Source organism: Aotus nancymaae, unplaced genomic scaffold (assembly GCF_030222135.1).
Source record: "Aotus nancymaae isolate 86718 unplaced genomic scaffold, 86718_ANA_hifiasm-v0.15.2.pri h1tg000011l, whole genome shotgun sequence".
Lineage (NCBI taxonomy): Eukaryota > Metazoa > Chordata > Mammalia > Primates > Aotidae > Aotus > Aotus nancymaae.
The window spans coordinates 57,680,872-57,701,825 of NW_026988422.1; the positions used below are offsets into that span (position 1 = coordinate 57,680,872).

Below are 20,954 nucleotides of genomic sequence, written 5' to 3' on the forward strand. Positions count from 1 at the left end.
ATATTACATTTATTTATCATTTATCTTATCTCCCCTAATAGATTGCACTCATTTGAGACATGAACAGAGTTACCCTTTGTAGTCATTGAAAAATAAGATACACGGTAATGTTGAATCAATCTTTGTTAAATGCTGAGCGGATCTTTTTATTAAAAACATAATTGAAAGAATGTCAACTTTTCTGGAAGGAATACAAGTTGTGTTTTATATGAAAATGCTTCAGATTGAATCAACATAATTAACTTTTCACAAACTCTTAAAATAGCCTATGTATAGATGTACATTCTGAATCAAAATGAATTAAAAACTAGTTGTGCATATTCAAGTAGGCCGTGATGTAATTTTTTTTAAAGAACAGTGTTGCCACCTAGTGGAGAAATAGATTTCAGACCCTTCTTTTTTGGTTCTTTTTTTATTTCAGACCTTTCAAAGTGGGCAGTGGAGGAAGACTTAAAATTCAAAAGATACTGGCTTATGGGAAAAAATAAGGTGGTACTATGGAATCCCAAATGTGACACAATTGTGGCAGGTGTGAGGGCCCATGAATTTTAAATTGGGAGGTATACATTAGGGAAGAAAATTATACCGTGTATATAGAATTCATTATACAAATTACTAAGAGAGCTAATTAAATTGAGATTCTCAAAAGGTCTTCAAGGCATATATTTTAAAGAAAAAAATTATTTCTGTGGCTGAGTGTGGTGGCTCACGCCTGTAATCCCAGCACTTTGGGAGGCTGAGGTGCGTGGATCACCTGAGGTCAGGAGTTTGAGACCAGCCTGGCCAAGATGGTGAAACCCCATTTCAAAAAAAAAAAAAATTATTTCTGGCTGTGCACAGTGGCTAATACCTGTAATAACAGCACTTTTGAGATGCAAAGGTGGGTGTTTCACTTGAACCTAGGAGTTCAGACCAGCTTAGGCAACATGGAGAAACTCCATCTCTACAAAAAATATAAAAATTATCTGGGCCTGGTGGTATGTTCCTCTAATCCCAGCTCTTCTGGAGCCTGAAATGGCAGGATGGCTTGAGCCTGGGAGGCAGAGGTTACAATTAGCCAAGATTGTACCACTGCACTCCAGCCTGGGCAACGGAGCTAGATCCTGTGTCTGAAAAAATAACAGAAAAAGAAAAAAATGATTTCTATATACCTAATTAACAGAAGCAGCATATGTTGTATAGATTGTTAGATTGCAGTTATTATGTTTTAAATAGTTTTAGTCTTCTTTCAACAAAGTGTTAATACTCACTTCAACAAATTTAGCTTAGCTGATAAAATTAGATAATAAAAATACTCCATCGCTTACAATTACACTATGTAACCATTGTACAGTTTCTTTTTTCCTCTACTGTGGAAACATCTAAAAATAGTGATGTTATTTTTACAAAAGTGAAGTCATGATACAAATTGTTAACCTTATTTTTCACTTTATATCTTGTAACATTTTTCTGCCGTATAAATATTTTCTATAACATTTTTTCAGTAATTCAGGCACAGTGGCTCACGCCTGTAATCCCAGCACTTTGGGAGGCCAAGGCAGGCAGATCACCTGAGGTTGGAGTTCGAGACCAGCCTGACTAACATGGTGAAACCCTGTCTCTACTAAAAATGGAAAAATTGGCTGGCTGTAGTGTGGATATGCCTGTAGTCCCAGCTACTCAGGAGGCTGAAGCGGAAGAATTGCTTGAATCTGGGAGGCAGAGATTGCAGTGAGCCAAGATTGTGCCACTGCACTCCAGCCTGGAGATAGAGTGAGACTCCGTCTCCAAAAAAAAAAAAAAGAAAAAGAAAAAAGATATAGCTATTCAGTGGAATTCCATGCATCTACTGAATTTTTTTTTTTTTTTTTTTTTTTGAGACGGAGTTTTGCTCTTCTTGTTCAGGCTGGAGTGCCATGGCGTAATCTCAGCTCACTGCAACCTCTGCCTCCTGGATTCAAGCGATTCTCCTGTTTCAGCCTCCCGAGTAGCTGGGATTCCAGGCATGTGCCACCATGTCCAGCTAATTTTGTATTTTTAGTAGAGATGGAGTTTTACCATGTTGGTCAGGCTGGTCTCAAACTCAGGACCTCAGGTGATCCACCTGCCTTGGCCTCCCAAAGTGCTGGGATTACAGGTGTGAGCCACTGTGCCCAGCCAGGGTAGCTATATCTTAATTTATTTATTGGTTGCTTGCTGTTGGACATTTGGACTTTTTCCTCGTTTTTTACTATTATAAACTGTGGGGAACATCTAAGAAATGAAATATTTTTCCATATCTTTAGTTTTGTTTCTGTTTTTTTGAGATGGAGTTTCACTCTTGTTGCCCAGGCTGGAGTGCAATGGTGCAATCTCGGCTTACTGCAGCTTCTGCCTCCTGGGTTCAAGCAATTCTGCTGTCTCAGCCTCCCAAGCAGCTGGGATTACAGGCATGTGCCATCACACCTGGCTAATTTGTTTTTGTATTTAGTAGAGACGGGGTTTCACCATGTTGGTCAGGCTGGTCTTGAACTTCTGACCTCAGGTGATCCACCCGCCTTGGCCTCCCAAAGTGCTGAGATTATAGGCATGAGCCACTGCACCCAGCCTATGTCTTTAGTTTTTAGGATAACCCAAATTTTGTGGGTTAATAGACATGAACTTTTAAAGGTTCGTGATGTGTACTGCCTGCTTATCTTTTGAAAGCTTCATTAATTTATAGATTTTTGGGTTTTTTCTTTTTTTTGTTCTTTTTTTTTTTTTTTTAATTATAGCTAGATGAAATTTCCTCAATAAATTTATAGATTTTTGAGGGAGTCTAATGGTGGATGAAAAATCCATCTCCACATATAATGGGATAGTAGATATTTTTATAAACTTGTATGTTGATATTAATTTTGAAAATCTTGTTAATGTTGTGTTCCTCCCTCCCTCCCTCTCAAACAATTATTATTATTATTATTATTTTTGAGACTGGTCTGGCTCTGACGTCCAGGCTGGAGCAATCTGGGCTCACTGCAGTCTCCTCCTACTGGGCTCAAGTTATCCTCCCACCTCAGCCTCAATTCTGGAGTAGCTGAAGCTACAGGTGTGCACCACCACACTCAGCTATTTTTTTGTATTTTTTGTAGAGACAGGATTTGGCCATGTTTCCCGGGCTGGTCTCAAACTCCTTCAAGCAATCTGCCTACCTTGGCCTCCCAAAGTGCTGGGATTACAGGTGTGAGTTACCATGCTCAGCCTCTTAATATTTTTGAACTATCATTGATGGCAGTTATCTGAAACTGCAAAAAGTGAAACTGCACATAAGGGGGGACCACTGTACTAATGTTATCAATCTGTAGAAGATTGAGGGAAATTTGGTACTCAGAGGCAGGGCCACAGAATTTTTCTGTGTGTTTAGGAATAAGAGGTAATATATAACAGAAAATGTTTCCTTATTAATAATTTTCTGATAATATGCCCAATGAACCCCATTTTTTTATTAACCATTTTTGTTTGTTTATTATTTTAATTTTAGCTGAAGGAGAATTTAAGAAACACAGAGCAGATACATCAGGAGACTCTTAGAAGACTGGAAAGCAGATTTTTTGAAGAAAAGGTACTGATTATTAGGGCTAATTTAAAATGTTTTGTTTACTAGAACAACATAAATGTATTCACATGCATTCTGAGACATCAGCCTTCCACTTGGTATCTTATTGGAAGATTAGAAGATTGTTGTTATAGTTCAATGAAATCAAGAAAAATAAAACCTAGAAATCTCAATATCTACTCTCCTATTCAGAGATTCTTGTCCTCTTCTGAAGGCTTTGGGACATGTCTGCCTCAGCTTGATATTCCCCTGTTGAGACTAAAGCTACATGTACTCCATGGTATGCGTGCAAAAATGTTTCCTTAGTCAAGCTGAGCTAAAGATGTTAATCAAAAATATTACTTAGGTCAGGTGTGGTGGCTCATGCCTGTAATCCTAGCACTTTGGGAGGCCGAGGAGGGTGGATTACCTGAGATGATGGAGACCGGCCTGACCCTATCTCTACAAAAATGCAAAAATTACCTGGGCGTGATGGCGCGTGCCTATAGTCCCAGCTATTCAGGAGGCTGGGGCAGTGAATTGCTTGAACCCAGGAGGCAGAGGTTGCAGTGAGGCAAGATTGCACCACTGCACTCCATCTTAGGTGGTAGAGTGAGACTCCATCTTAAAAAAAAAAATGTTCCTTAGCACAACACAGCTTCCAACTTCTTTGTGTTTCTGAAGTTAATTCTCCAAATTGTGGGAAGTACATTGGAACACTTCTACAGAATCCTTTCAGAGGCCTCATGGTTATTCTTTATTTTAATCTTTAATTTTTTTATTCTTAGGGAAGAATTAAATAGTCTTTCAGAAATTGGTAGGAGTGTAGGTACTTGAGGGTGGGGCAAATGAGGTTTTGTTTGTTTGCTTGTTTGTTTATTTGAGACAGGGTCTTGCTCTGTGTCACCCAGGCTGGAGTGCAGTGGTGCAGTCACAGCTCACTGCAGCCTTGACCCCCACCTCCTGGGCTCAAGCAATCCTCCTACCTCAGTCTCCTGAGTAGTTGGGGCTACAGACATGTATCAACATACCTGGCTAATTTTTATCTTTTGTAGAAATGGGGTCTCACTGAGCCAGGCGCGGTGGCTGATGCCTGTAATCTCAGCACTTTGGAAGGCCAAGGTGGGCGGATCACTTGAGGCCAGGAGTTTGAGACCAGCCTGGCCAACACGGCGAAACTGCATCGCTACTAAAAATACAAAAATTAGCTGGGCTTGGTGGTGTGCACCTGTAATCCAGCTACTCAGGAGGCTGAGGCAGGAGAATTGCTTGAACTTGGGAGGCAGCAGTTGCAGTGGAGCCAAGACTGCTCCACTGCACTCCATCCTAGGCAACTTTGGTCTCAAATAACAAGAAAACAATAACAATCCAAAATGGGATCTCACTGTGTTGCTGGTCTGGAACTCCTGGGCTCCAGCAGTCTTTCCATCTTGGCCTCCCAAAGTGTTGGGGTTACAGGCATGTGCCACCATGTACTGCTCCTATGAGGTTTAGACAAAAGGAATTGCTATAGAAAGTGACTCTAGGTTTCCAGTTTGTGTATGGAAAAATCTGGAGGAAATGGGGCAAGAGCAGCACCCTGGTGCTTTCCCTCTGAGGCCCTTCCTGGCACTGTCAGGAATGGAAGCCTTCAGGAATAGGCTGTTCTCATGAGCCTCTCCTATTCCGCCCTAATCTTGATCTGTTTTCTACTGGGTGTAGAAAATGAAGGTTAGAAACAGTTGGTCAGTTTACAGAATACCCCAACAACAGTGCTTATGTAAATACGATTTTTTTATTTTTTTTAATTTTTTTTTATAAAGACGGGGTTTCACCATGTTGGTCAGGCTGGTCTTGAACTCCCGACCTCAGGTGATCCGCCCGCCTCGGCCTCCAAAGTGCTTGGATTACAGGCGTGAGCCACCACGCCTGGCCTAATAGGATTTTTATGTATGAGAGTGGGTGGCTGTTGGCCTTTCCCTCATGGTTACAAGATAGTTACTGCAGTTGCAAGTTTTGTTTTAAAGACAAGAAGGGAAGCTCCAGCTATATCTGTCCCTTTTATCTGGAAGCCATAACAACTTTCCCAGAAGCTCTTAGTGCATTTCCACTTACATCTCACTGACCAGAACCATGTTATAAAGAATGCTGGGTGGGGGGCGTGGTGGCACACGCCTGTAATCCCAGCACTTTGGGAGGCTGAGGCAGGTAGATCACAAGGTCAAGAGATCAAGACCATCCTGGCCAACATGGTGAAACCCTGTCTCTACTTAAAATACAAAAATTACCTGGGTGTGGTGGTGCGCACCTGTAGTCCCAGCTACTTGGGAGGCTGAGGCAGGAGAATCGCTTGATCCTGGGAGGCAGAGGTTGCAGTGAGCCAAGATTGTGCTACTGCACTCCAGCCTGGTGACAGAGCGAGACTTCGTCTCAAAAAAAAAAAAAAAAAAGAATGCTGGGTGGCCCACGCTGTCCTTCCATCTACTGTGGAGACTGAGGCTCAAGGATTGCTTGAGTCCAGGAATTCAGGGCTGCAGTGAGCCATGATTATGCCACTGTACTCCAGCCTGGGCGACAGAGCAAGTCACCCTCTCTCTTTTTTTTTTCCTCTCTCTCTCTCTCTCTCTCTCTCTCTCTCTCACACACACACACATGCTTGGGAAAGTGAGTGTTTTGTTTTCCCAGCCACTAATAGAAGCTAGGAAGGAAAACGAAGGATGGGAATGAATGTTGGTTTGGACATCCGCAGCAGGGTCTGCCTCCCCATGTTAGGTATATACTTCATGGATATTTCTCCTATGCTGGTTTGAGCCCCAGTGCTGCTGTTTCATGGCATTGGGCTTTCCAATAGTCCTATTTATTTACTTCATACCTCAGCATGCCCCACACAGCCACATAAAGGATTTTCCAGGTCATTGGTGTTTGGTTTAATTTTCCAATTTATTTCTTTCTCTACTTTAAATCACAAAGACCTGTCCTCCTACATCCGTCGTACATATATATGTTAAAGACAAAGTCTCACTCTGTCACCCAGGCTGGAAGGCAATGGCATGATCTCGGCTCAGTGCAACCTCCACCTCCCGGGTTCAAGCAATTCTCCTGTTTCACCCTCCCAAGTAGCTGGGATTACAGGTGCATGCCACTATGCCTGGCTAATTTTATATTTTTTAGTAGAGATGGTTTGACCATGTTCGTCAGACTGGTCTCGAACTCCTGACCTCAGGTGATCCACGCACTTTGGCCTCCCAAAGTACTGAGATTATAGGCGTGAGCCACTGTGCCCAGCCTCTACATCCATATTTTTATATTGCTATTTCCTCTTTCTGGAATGCCGTTCCTCCAGCTCTGGATCATTCTTATTTAGAGCTCAAATACCATTTCTTTAGAGAGAGATTTCCTAAACTCTAATCTAAAATGAGGCTGGGCGCAGTGGCTTATGCCTGTAATCCTAGCACTGTGGGAAGCCAAGGCCAGTGGATCACTTGAAGTCAGGAGTTCGAGACAAGCCTGGCCAACATAGTGAAGCCCCATCTCTACTAAAAATACAAAAGTTAGCTGGTCATGGTGGTGTGCACCTGTAGTCCCAGCTACTTGGGAGGCTGAGACATGAGAATTGCCTGAACTCGGGAGGCAGAGGTTGCAGTGAGCAGAGATAGTGCCACTGCACTCCAGGTGACAGAGTGAGACTCTATCTCAATAAATAAATAAATAAATAACAAAATGACCTCCTCCAGTTACTGTCTATCTTATTGCCCCATTTATTTTATTAATAGCACTTATCACAGTCTATTAATTCTTTCAATTTTTAAAAATTTTTTTAGAGATGGGGTTTTACCATGTTGGCCAGGCTGGTCTCGAACTCCTGACCTCGGGTGATCCACTTACCTTGGCCTCCCAGAGTGCTAGGATTACAGGCGTGAGCCACTGTGCCTGGCCTTATTAATTCTTTTTGTTTGTTTACTAGTTAGGGCACTGTATAGCTTTAGATGATCTGCATGTAAATCTCTGCTCTGCCACTTACTAGCTTTGTGACTTTGGGCAAGTCAATAACCTCTTCTCTCTTTTTTTTTTTTTTTAAAGACAGGGTCACCCAGGCTGGAATGCAGTGGCACAATCATGGCTCACTGCAGCCTGTACCTCCCAGTCTCACACAGTCCTCCTGCCTTAGTCTCCTGAGTAGCTGGACCACAGGCTTGCACCATCATGCCTAATTAAAAAAAATTTTTTTGGCCAGGCACGGTGGCTCAAGCCTGTAATCCCAGCACTTTGGGAGGCCGAGGCGGGTGGATCACGAGGTCAAGACATCGAGACCATCCTGATCAACATGGTGAAACCCCGTCTCTACTAATACAAAAAATTAGCTGGGCATGGTGGCGCGTGCCTGTAATCGCAGCTACTCAGGAGGCTGAGGCAGGAGAATTGCCTGAACCCAGGAGGCGGAGGTTGCGGTGAGCCGAGATCGCGCCATTGCACTCCAGCCTGGGTAACAAGAGCGAAACTCCGTCTCAAAAAAAAAAAAAAATTTTTTTTTGGCCTGGTGTGGTGGCTCACACCTGTAATCCTAGCATTTTGGGAGGCCGAAGCAGGTGGATCACGAGGTCAACAGATCAAGACCATCCTGGCCAACATGATGAAAACCCGTCTCTACTAAAAATATAAAACTTAGCTGGGTGTGGTGGTGCCAGCCTGTAGTCCCAGCTACTCGGGAGGCTGAGGCAGGAGAATCGCTTGAACCTGGGAGGTGGAGGTTGCAGTGAGCCGAGGTCATGCCACTGCACTCCAGCCTGGCAACAGAGTGAGACTCTGTCTCAAAAAAAAAAAGGCTAGGCGCTGTGGCTCATGCCTGCAATTCCAGCACTTTGGGAAGCCAAGGTGTGTGGATCACCTGAGGTCAGGATTTCAAGACCAGCCTGGCCAAAATGATGAAACCTTGTCTCTACAAAAATTAGCCAGATATGATGGTGGGTGCCTGTAATCCCAGCTACTTGGTAGGCTAAGGTGAAAGAATTGTTTGAACCTGGGAGGTGGAGGTTGCAGTGAGCCAAGATTGTGCCATTGCACTCCAGCCTGGGTGACAGACCGAGACTCCATCTCAAAAAATAAACAAATTGGGGGCCGGGCGCGGTGGCTCACGCCTGTAATCCCAGCACTTTGGGAGGCTGAGGCGGGTGGATCACGAGGTCAAGATATCGAGACCATCCTGGTCAACATGGTGAAACCCCGTCTCTACTAAAAATACAAAAAATTATCTGGGCATGGTGGCGCGTGCCTGTAATCCCAGCTACTCAGGAGGCTGAGGCAGGAGAATTGCCTGAACCCAGGAAGCGGAGGTTGCGGTGAGCCGAGATCACGCCATTGCACTCCAGCCCGTGTAACAAGAGCGAAACTGTGTCTCAAAAAAATAAAAATAAATAAAATAAATAAGTAAATAATTTTTTTTTTTTTAGAGATGGGGTCTCCCTATGTTGTTCAGCTGGGCTCAAACTCCTGGTATCTAGTCGTCCCACCTTGGCGTCCCAAAGTGCTAGGATTACAAACCTGAGCCAGCATGCCTGGCCAACCTCTCTTTTTCTGTTTCCTCAGTCCCTGCTTTTGGGTATAATAGTAGTATCTATATAACAGCGTTGCTGTGAGAAATAAATGATACATGTAACGTTCTTAGAAGTGTTCCTGGCACATAGTAAATGCTCAAAACATGATAATTATTGCTTATTGTTTAGATTTCACCTTAGAATATATTAGGGACCTTGTCTGTTTTGTTCACCACAGAATTTCAGTATCTAAAACAATCTAGTAATTATTAATACTCATAGTATTCTGTTATTTCTTTTTCTTTTTTTTTTTTATCCCGAAGCCCAAGATCAAGTATTCTCTTATTTTTTATTTATTTTTCTGAGATGGAGTTTCGCTCTTGTTGCCCAAGCTGGAGTGCAGTGGCATGATCTTGGCTCACTACAACCTCTGCCTCCTGGGTTCAAGCAATTCTCTTGCCTCATCCTCCCAAGTAGCTGGGATTACAGGCCAAAATTAGTCACCACTATGCCCAACTAATTTTGTATTTTTAGTAGAGACAGGGTTTCTCCATGTTGGTCAGGCTGGTCTTGAACTCCTGACCTCCGGTGATCCATCTGCCTTGGCCTCCTGAAGTGCTGGGATTACAGGCATGAGCCACTGTGCCTGGCCAATGCTCTTAGTATTTTTTAAACTGACCAAGCACTTCTAATTTTTATTTTCTATACCAAGTGAAAAAAGAGATTAAGATTAGGGTTGAGTAGAGGGAGAAGCTACTGTGAACAGCCTAGTCCTGAGGGCTTCCATTCCTGAATGAATAAGCGAATGACTCTCATTTCAATGCATTCAGCAGAAATTCCTCCCAGCTCTGCTTTCCCATAGTGAATTTTCTCCCCTATTTATATGTCATATTGCTTCCTTAAATGGGGAAATTGAGGGGTACCCTAAGGTTCCTGTGTTGGCTCCTCCACCAGTGCTTGGAGTTCTTCTTTCAGGTCATGGGGACAGGAGTTTTTTATTTGACATTCTAAAATAAATACTTTTTGATGAGTAAAATTGGCTGTTAGAGGCATAACTTTTAAGCAGCCCATTTTCTTTTTTAGCACCGACTAGAACAAGAGGCTGAAAAGAAGATAGTAATGCTGGCAGAGAGAGCCCACCATGAGGCTATTGTGTAAGAGAATGCTGCCTCCCTTCTGACTCTGATAGCCTCTCTTACCTCTTTGCTGGTCTGTTTTCTTCTCACCTTCTTATCTTCCCCTTGATGTCCTGGCTTGCTTTCTTCAAATTTTCTGGTCTACTCTCCCTCACTGTTCCTTTCTTTTCGTGTACTCCCACTCCTTTTACCTCCACTCTTTCTGTGGCAGGATGGTGTGGTGGAAAGAACCTGGGCTTTGAACTTACTTGCTTATTTATTTATTTATTGACATGGAGTCTCGCCCTGTCACCCAGGCTGGAGTGCAGTAGCATGATCTCGGCTCACTGCAACCTCCACCTCCTGAGTTCAGGCGATTCTCATGTCTCAGCCTCCTGACTGGCTGGGATTACAGATACCCACCACCATGCCTGGCTAATTTTTGTATTTTTAGTAGATACGGGTTTTGCCATGTTAGCCAGGCTGGTCTCGAATTCCTGATCTCAAGTCATCTACCCGCCTCAACCTCCCAAAATGCTAGGATTACAGGCATGATCCAGTGTGCCAAGCCTGAACTTGACTTTGGTTCTGAACACGTATACTAACTAATCATAGGAAGATTTCTTACCCTTTTTTTATTTTTATTTTTTTTGAGATGAAGTCTCATTCTGTCACCAGGCTGGAGTGCAGTGGTGCGATCTCGGCTCACCGCAACCTCCAGCTCCCTGGTTCAAGCGATCCTCCTGCCTCAGCCTCCCAAGTAGCTGGGACTACAGGCGTGTACCGCCACACTCAGCTAATTTTTGTATTTTTAAAATAGAGGCGGGGTTTCACCATGTTGGCCAGGATGGTCTCGATCTCTTGACCTTATGATTTACCGGCCTCGGCCTCCCAAAGTGCTGGGATTACAGGCGTGAGCCACCGCACCCAGACTTTTTTGTTTGTTTGTTTGTTTTTGAGACAGGGTCCGGCTCTGTCACCCAGGCTGGAGTACATTGGTGCAATCATGGTTCACTGCATTCTCCACCTCCTGGGCTTAAGTGTTTCTTCCACCTCAGCCTCCAGAGTAGCTGGGACTACAGGTATATGCCACCATACCCAGCTAATTTTTGTATTCTTTTTAGAGACAAGAGTTTTGCCATGTTGCTCAGGCTGGTCTCAAACTCCTGGGCTCAAGCAATCCACCCGTCTTGGCCTCTCCAAGTGTTGGGATTACAGGTGTGAGCCACTGTGCCAAGCCAGATTTCTTAACTTTCTTGAAGTTAAATTTCTTCATCTAAAAGTAGTTATAATTTACTTCTCCCAGTAATCTGAGTTTATAAAAGTAAATAAATAATAAAACCAGGGCTAATAATAGCAGTCTTGCAGGGTTGTCATGAGGTATGTTAGTGGAAGTACCTCTAACTCTCAGGACTTAATGGTTTATTTCTTGCTCATGGAACAATCCAATGTGGGTCTGGCAGCTCTCTTCCAGGGATGATTCAGGAACCTGGCTACTTCCTTCTTGTACCTCTGCCATGTTGGAGTTTTCCATGTCCAGTCATGTGCACAGGAAAGAGCATGGGAGACTCATACCTGCTCTTAATTGCCTTGGATTAGAAGTAACACATCTTTTTTTCACTTTATTTATTCAGTTTTAAGACAGGGTCTCACTCTGTCACTCAGGCTGGAGTGCAGTGGTGCATTCACGGCTCACTGCTGTAGCTTTGACTTCTTGGGCTCAAGTGGTCCTCCTTCCTCCACTTCCTGAGTAGCTGGGACAGATTACAGGTGCAAACCACCATACCCGGCTAATTTTTTAGATTTTCTGTACAGATAGGGTCTCACTATGTTGCCTAGGATGGTCTTAAATTCCTATGCTCCAGCGATCCTCCTGTCTCAGCCTCTCAAAGTGCTGGGATTATAGATCTGAGCCACTGTTTTTGGCCCTCTTCACTTTTTTATTGGGTGAGAACTTAATTACAAGATTTCCTTAGGGGTAGATGAGTCTCAAAAAAAAAAAAAAAAAAAGATCTCCACCTATTTTGAGTACCTACCATAAGCTAAATAATTATAAGTGGTGGTCACTATTGCTAATATTGGGGGGTGCAGGTGGTAAAGCAATTATTTTTCTATTTCGGTGATATTTAAAAGTTAGGCCTGTGTTTTGAGATCTTATATCTATTTCAGGCAGTTGAATGATGCTGGAAGAAATGTTTTTAAAGAGAATGTTTATCTCCAGAAAGCTCTGGCATATCACCTGAAGGAAGCTGACACTCTACAAAAAAACTCCCAGAAGTTGCAAGAGAGTCATACTTTACTTTTACATCAAAAGGTTCCCTCTCATTCAGACTTTGTTTCATTTTTTTTTTTTAAGGATTGAGTTGGTAAATACCAAAAATTGAATATAATAATGACATATAATGACAATGAGACCATTTTTCTTCTGTCTGGATGGTGCACTTTTTTTTTTTAATCTGAAAAGGTTAATCTTATAATGCTTATAAGAAGCATTAGACTCAACTTTATGAAGAATATATCAGAAACATAAATATGACCCTTATCCTCCTTAGAATATTTATTTTTCTTTGCTTGGAGTTGGTCCCTGAGTCACTTAGGAATACATTTAGCTGTAACAGTCCTAACATCAGTGGCATCACCACACAAGGGTTTATTCTTTCACCTAAAGGAGGCCTGGAGGTAAGCAATCCACAGCAGGAATGGTAGTACCACAAAGTGAATAGGCACTCAGCTTCCTTAACTCTAATCTGCAACACATGGCTTACATCCTCAAACTCACCTCACAACCCAAGGGAGCTGCTGGAGCTCTAACCATTCCTTTAAATAGCTGGAAGGAAGAAAAGAAGAAAAAAGTGTGCCTCTTTAAGAGGTCTTCCTGGAAGTCCTACACATATTTTCACTTAGATCTTATTGACTAGAAAATGGCTATGCTGAACCTGAAGGGAGACTGGGAATTTTCAGCTGGACTTACTGCCTTTCTGAATGAAGTTGGGGTTTTATTACTAAGGAGGAAAGGGAAAATAGATATTGGGATAGGCAAGAAGGAGATGCCACAGTTTCCAATATAGTTATTAATGTTTTACTGTATAGTTATATATATATATATATATATATATATATATAAATGTTTTACTGTATAGTTATATATAGTTTGTTTGTTTGTTTGAGTTGGAGTCTCACTTTGTCACCCAAGCTGGAATGCAATGGCATGATCTCAACTCACTGCAACCTCCACTTCCTGGGTTTAAGTGATTCTCCTGAGTCAGCCTTCCGAGTAGCTGGGAATACAGGTGTGGTGGCACATGCCTGTAGTCCCAGCTACTTGGGAAGCTGAAGTAGGAGAATTGCTTGAACCCAGGAGATGGAGGTTGCAGTGTGCTGAGATCACACCATTGCACTCCAGCCTGAATGACAGAGAAGGCTCCGTCTCAAAAAAAATCACCCCTCTCATTCTGTTTTTAGGAGATCAATGATCTGTTGGTTAAGGAAAAGATTATGCAACTTATCCAGCAGAGATCACAAATCCAAATCCTTCAGAAGAAGGTACTAAGCTTGGAGACTGCTCTGAGTCACATGACCAAAGAGTTTGAGAGTGAAGTTTTAAAATTGCAGCAACGAGCAATGACAGAGAACCAAGCGAGTCAGGTAGAAATTGATAAGCTGCAGCACCTTCTTCAGATGAAGGACAGGGAAATGAATCATGTGAAGAAGCTGGCCAAGAACATACTGGATGAGAGAACGGAAGTGGAAAGATTCTTTTTAGATGCTCTACACCAAGTGAAGCAACAGATCCTAGTTAGCAGGAAGCATTATAAGCAGATAGCACAAGCTGCTTTCAATTTAAAAATGAGAGCAGCATGTGCAGGAAGAACAGAATATCCCAAAATCAGAACATTTGATGGCAGAGAGCACAGCACCAATAGTGTGAATCAGGATCTTCTGGAGGCTGAAAAATGGTACTAGTAATACTTTATTATCTTTTTTTGCTGCTATTTTCGTGTTCTTTACAGAAATAAGTCTGAAAAGTTTATAATATTCAATTATTGAATAGATTGATCAGTAGGTTATTTGAGGACAGGAACTGACTTACTCATCTTTGTAATCTCTATGCTTAGCATAGCATGTGGGACTTTGGATGTATTCTTAGTACATTCCCCTCTGCCTCATGTTAGAAGTCTTGTTACAGAGACTATTTGTCTCATAGGTTGTTTTATATATAAGATATATAAGGTCATTATATATCTTTTCACTTGTTCCTTTGTTTCCTGTAAATAGGAAATGTGTTATAAAAGCCTGATTAGATTCAAGTTAAACTTCTTTTATTTTTAAGAGACAGGGTCTCACTATGTTGCCCAGGCTGGTCTTGAACTCCTGGCCTCAAGTGATCCTCCTGCCTCAGTCTCTCAAAGTGATAGAATTATAGGCGTGAGCCACTGCACCCAGCCACGTTAAACATTTTTGATGAGCATATTTTCAGAAATATTTTGTACTGTTTTCTTTAGTGTCCTGAGATGACATTCATAGGTAATAATATCTATCCATATAATTTTTAAAAATCAATACAACAAATTATTTGTAGACCAGGCACAGTGGCTCATGTCTGTAATCCCAGCACTTTGGGAGGCTGAGTTGGGTGGATCACTTGAGGCCAGGAGTTGAAGACCAGCCTGGCCAACATGGTGAAACCCTGTCCCACTAAAAATATAAAAATTAGGCTGGGCCTGATGGCTCACACCTGTAATCCCAGCACTTTGGGAGGCCAAGGCAGGTAGATCACTTGAGGCCAGGAGTTGAAGACCAGCCTGGCCAACATGGTAAAACCCTGTCTTTACTAAAAATACAAAATTAGCGGGGTGTGGTGGCGCATGCCTGTAATCCCAGCTACTCAGGAGGCTGAGGCAGGAGAATTGCTTGAACCCGGGAGGTGGAGGTTGTGGTGAGCTGAGATCAGGCCATTGGACTCCAGCCTGGGCAACAAGTATGAAACTTTGTCTCAAAAAAATGCCCGAACTAGAATTTACTTCTTGTCATATTCAGAAATCTATAATACTACTACTGTTACCAAGCGATTTGCTGTCATTTCTCTTTTTAATTTAATACATCAAGTAAGTTGAGTCCCTACCATATATAAAGCAGTTTTCTTTAAATCCTTTTGTTCACAGAATATTAAGTGTTATAAATTTTCAGAGGAAGGAATGATTCTCTACATTGGTACTGCAGTAACTGGACTCTTGCTACTCTTGTGTTTTATGTGACATTTTTGCTACTGACTGCCTTAACATTTTAGCCTTAAGGTCCTATTGTCTCTATCTGCCGGGCAGAAATGGTGGTTAAAATATTACATAATCTATTTAAATGGTAGATTGGAAAAGGACAGTTGAAGTATATGGTAATCGGCTGGGTGTGGTGGCTCATGCCCATAATTCCAGCACTTTGGGAGGCTGAGGCAAGAGGATCATTTGAGTCCAGTAATTAAAGACCAGCCTGGGCAACACAGACCCCACCTCTACGAAAAACAAAACAAAAAGCCTGGCATGATGATGTGCGTCTGTGGTCCTATCTACTCAGGAGGCTGAGATGGGAGGATCACTTGAGCCCAGGATTTTGAGGCTGCAGTGAGCCATGATGGCACCACTGCACTCCAGGCTGGCAACAGAGTGACACCTTGTCTCAAAAAGTAATAATAATAAATAATTTTTTTTTAAATGAAGTACATAGTAATCATAAGATGAAATCTAGACTTTTTTATATTTTTGAGACAGGGTCTTTGTTGCCCAGGCTGGAGTATGTCATCATGGCTCACTGTAGCCTCCAATTCCTGGGCTCAAGCCATCCTTCCACCTTAGCGCCCCAAGTAGCTAGGACTATAGGCATATGCCACCATGTCAGGCTAATTTTTAAATTATTTTTATAGAGAAAAGGATTTCACTATGTTGCCCAGGCTGGTCTTGAACTCCTTGCCTCAAGCTAGTCTCCCACCTTAGCCTCCCAAAGCTCCAGGATTACATAGGTGTTGGCCACCGAACCTGGCCAAAACCTAAATTTTTTTTTTTTTTTTAATGGAGTCTTGCTCTGTCGCCTAGGCTGGAGTGCAGTGGTGCATGCAGTCTTAGCTCACTGCAGCCCAAAACCTAAACTTGTATTTTTTATTTTAAAAAAATTTAAATTTTTTTTTCTCTTTCTCATTTTTTAATGGCGATGAGGTCTTGCTGTGTTGCCTGCGTTGTCCAGGCTGGTCTTGAAATCCTAGCCTCAAGTGATCCTCTCATTTCAGCCTCCCGAAGTGCTGGGATTACAGGCATGAGCCACCCCACCTGGCACCAAAACCTAAACTTAAAAACAGTTGCGTTTAAAGAAAAAAAGAAAAAAGAAAGGAAAAAAAAAGGAAAAAACTAGCCCAATTGACCTATATGCAAAAAATATTTTTTACAGTATCAGAACTCTACATGTTAGCTTTTATAAACAGAAAGTTAGACTATGAATCCTCTGGGAAAGTTATAGTGTAGACAGAGCCCTGTCTGGTAAGTTTACCTGTACTTTTGTTTGAAGGTAAGAAAATAGACTACATAAGCTATATGTTATTTTTTAAATTCGGTTACTCTGTTTTCACAGTAAACTATTTAATACAAAAAGAAATGTTAATGGAAAAACACATCAGTAATTTCACCAAACAACTTTTTTTTTCTTGTTCCCTTTGTCCATGTGTATCTCTAGATACATAATGTTACATTACAGTTTTCTTTTTTTCTGAGACAGAATCTCGCTGTCTCTACCAGGCTGGAGTGCAGTGGTTCAGTCTCTGCTCACTGCAACCTCTACCTCCCAGGTTCAAGTGATTCTTCTGCCTCAGTCTCCTGGGTAGCTGGGATTACAGGCATGTGGCACCACGCCTAGCTAATTATTATTATTTTTTTTGAGACAGAATCTCGCTCTGTCGCCAGGCTGGAGTGCAGTGACACAATCTTGGCTCACTGCAACCTCCGCCTCCTGGGTTCAAGCGATTCTCCTGCCTCAGCCTCCTGAGTAGTTGGGACTACAGGCACGCACCACCATGCCCAGCTAATTTTTTGTATTGTTAGTAGAGACAGGGTTTCACCATGTTGGCCATGATGGTCTGTCTCCATCTCTTGACCTCATGATCCACCCGCCTCAGCCTCCCAAAGTGCTGGAATTACAGGCATGAGCCATCGCTCCCTGCTTCCTTTTTTTTTTTTTTTTAAATTGAGTTGGAGTCTTGCTCTGTCACCCAGTTTGGAAAGCAGTGTAGCAATCTTGGCTCACTGCAGCCTCCATCTCCCAGTTCAAGCGATTCTCCTGCGTCAGCCTCCTGAGTATCTGGGATTACAGGCACGTGCCACCATGCCCAACTAATTTTTGTATATATATATATTTTTGAGATTTTGTGTCACTCTGTCACCCAGGCTGGAGTGCAGTGGCACCATCTTAGCTCACTGCAACCTCAGCCTCCTGATTCTCCTGCCTCAGCCTCCCAAGTAGCTGGGACTACAGGTGCACACCACAACCCAGCTAATTTTTGTGTTTTTGTAGAGACGGGGTTTCACCATGTTGACCAGGATAGTCTTGATCTCTTGACCTTGTGATCCGCCCGCCTCGGCCTCCGAAAGTGCTAGGATTACAGGCATGAGCCACCGCGCCTGGCCTAATTTTCGTATTTTTAGTAGAGATGGGGTTTCATCATGTTTGGCAGGCTAGTCTCAAACTCCTGACCTCAAGTGATCTACCCACATTGGCTTCCCAAAATGCTGGGATTACAGGCATGAGCCGCCGTGCCCAGCCTCCTTAAGAGTTTCCTATTTTGCTTATTTGCTTAATGTCTGAGCACAAATATTTTTTCATGTTTTTAAAGTTTTTGTCATTTTCATCTTTATAATATGTAACATTTTGGATTGGTTAGTATATTGATGTCCTTATCAACTTATGATTTTGTGATAGACAGTTTGCTTTGTAGTTGTTTCATAATATTCAATTATGGTATGGACTTAATCTTATGATTACACATTATATAGTTTTTAAAAAGAAGAGAAGCCTACTTTGGCCATATTTTTCCTTTTCACATTTTTTTCCTTTGAAATTCTTCAGGACATATATTGAAGGAAATGTGGATATTGGAGATTTGACCTGGGAGCAGAAGGAAAAAGTCTTGAGATTGCTCTTTGCAAAAATGAATGGCTGTGCTTCTAGGTAACTCCCTGTTTCTGCAGTGAAATACCAAGTTGTTATCAAATCTAGAAACCACATAGGAACAGTGAACTTATTCTTCTTACTTAGAACTAAAGGGATGGGAAAGGACCAGAAAATATAAAAAGGCCCTACTGCTTAACTGCTCTAACTCCCAGAGATAAAGAATGGGAGATTAATGAATGAGCATGAAAATGAAAGATGAATTGGAATTAAATGGGGAGGAGAAAGATTCATCTTAGACGTTTAAGGTAATGCTTACTAAGGAGTTACAGTATTGCTCAGCTGAATCAGTGGCAACTGAAGAGAAACACAACAACTATTAAGATTTTAGGGCCGGGCGTGGTGGCTCAAGCCTGTAATCCCAGCACTTTGGGAGGCTGAGGCAGGTGGATCACGAGGTCAAGAGATCGAGACCATCCTGGTCAACATGGTGAAACCCCGTCTCTACTAATACAAAAAATTAGCTGAGCATGGTGGCGCGTGCCTGTAATCCCAGCTACTCAGGAGGCTGAGGCAGGAGAATTGCCTGAACCTAGGAAGTGGAGATTGCGGTGAGCCGAGATCGCGCCATTGCACTCCAGCCTGGGTAACAAGAGCGAAACTCCGTCTCAAAAAAAAAAAAAGATTTTATTGATTTGCAAAGATAAGTAAATATATTTATATTTATAAATGTGAATATATATGTATTTATATATATTTATATTTATAAATGTGAATTTATATATATTTATATTTATAAATGTGTATTTATATATATTTATATTTATAAATGTGTATTTATATATATTTATATTTATAAATGTGTATTTATATATATTTATATTTATAAATGTGTATTTATATATATATTTATATTTATAAATGTGTATTTATATATATTTATATTTATAAATGTGTATTTATATATATATTTATATTTATAAATGTGTATTTATATATTTATATTTATAAATGTGTATTTATATATTTATATTTATAAATGTGTATTTATATATTTATATTTATAAATGTGTATTTATATATATTTATATTTATAAATGTGTATTTATATATATATTTATATTTATAAATATACATGTATTTATAAATATATTAAATTAAATATATATACATTATATATATTATAAATATATTTATAATATTTATAATATATAAATATTTATAATAAAAATTTATAAATATTTATAAATATAAATTATATATAATATATATTATATATAATTTATATTTATAAGTATATATATATGTATTTTTTTTTTTTTTTTGAGACAGGGTCTCACTCTGTCACCCAAGGCAGAGTGCAGTGGCACAATCACACCTCCACTTCCCAGGCTCAAGTGATCCTCCCACCTCAGCCTACTGAGTAGCTGGGACTACAGGCACGTGCCACAATGCCTGCCTGGCTAATTTTTTTTTTTTTTTAAAAGGAGTCTCACTCTGTTGCCCAGGCTGGAGTGCAGTGGTATACTCTCGGCTCACTGCAACCTCCCCTGCCAGGTTCAAGTGAGTCTCGTGCCTCAGCCTCCCGAGTAGCTGGGATTACAGGCACCTGCCACCATGCCCAGCTAATTTTTCTATTTTTGGTAGAGATAAGGTTTCACCATGTTGACCAGGCTGGTCTCGAACTCCTGACCTGAGGTGACCCACCCACCTTGGCCTCCCAGAGTGCTGGGATTACAGGCATGAGCCACTGTGCCGGGCCCTAATTATGTAATTTTAGTAGAGATGGGGTTTCACCATGTTGGCCGGGCTGGTCTCAGACTCCTGACCTCAGGTGATCCACTTTCCTTGGCTTCCCAAAGTGCTGGGATTATAGGCATGAGCCACTGCACCTGGCCAGTTGTATATTTTAAAATAGATAAAAGAGTGTAATTGGATTGTAACACAAAGGATAAATACTTGAAGCGTTGGATACCTCATTCTATGTGGTATCCATGATGTGATTATTTCACATTACATGCTTGTATCTAAACATCTCACGTGCCCACAAATATATGTACCTACTATCTACCCACAAAAATAAAAAAATTTAGATATGAAAAGAAAATATGAAGGCACGAGGAGACACTGCCTCATTCTTTGTTGACTTTTACCCACCACAGGAAATACAACCAGAGTTCTAGGCCTCCAGTTCCGGATTATGTTGTTTCTGACAGTGGAGAAACAAAGGAATTTGGGTAAGAGCTCTCTTGCTAAAGTAATGAACATGAGCCCAACACGATGGTTCTTGTGGTCATCTTGAATGTGCTAATTGAGTGAAAGTAATATGACAAGTCTGTTACTCTAAACCAGGTTTCGTGTTTGTAGAGTTGTTGACAGCTCTGTTATTTTGTCATTATTGCAGGGATGAAAGTAAGCTTCAAGATCAAACCTTTATCACCCAGCAAGTTCCAATATCAGACTCTTCTGGTAAAGTGGTGCTACCCACTATTCCAAAAGGATCTCAAGAGTCTGACACAGTAAGGAGTCTGTATCTAACCGAACAATACATATTGTTGTCACCTTTCCCCATGTCGCTTCTTGCTAAATCACAGTTATTTTCTCTACTAGTTAAGAGACTTCAGGGATCAGTGGAATGAGTAATAAATAGCATGA

The 20,954-nt window shown here is 41.4% G+C and overlaps 1 protein-coding gene across 2 annotated transcripts in view; it reads left to right on the forward strand.

Moving 5' to 3' along the window:
* The window catches only part of BBOF1 (basal body orientation factor 1), a 53,248-nt gene that overhangs the window by 24,105 nt on the left and 8,189 nt on the right, over nucleotides 1-20,954 (forward strand). The window contains exons 5-11 of one of the 2 annotated variants that reach the window (XM_021675028.2): nucleotides 3,479-3,559; nucleotides 10,126-10,196; nucleotides 12,327-12,471; nucleotides 13,620-14,113; nucleotides 18,258-18,359; nucleotides 20,462-20,536; nucleotides 20,704-20,818. In XM_021675028.2, the coding sequence (XP_021530703.2) occupies nucleotides 3,479-3,559; nucleotides 10,126-10,196; nucleotides 12,327-12,471; nucleotides 13,620-14,113; nucleotides 18,258-18,359; nucleotides 20,462-20,536; nucleotides 20,704-20,818 (1,083 nt within the window). The remainder of the gene's footprint in view (nucleotides 1-3,478; nucleotides 3,560-10,125; nucleotides 10,197-12,326; nucleotides 12,472-13,619; nucleotides 14,114-18,257; nucleotides 18,360-20,461; nucleotides 20,537-20,703; nucleotides 20,819-20,954) is intronic. The other variant, XM_021675027.2, reaches the window with a different exon arrangement.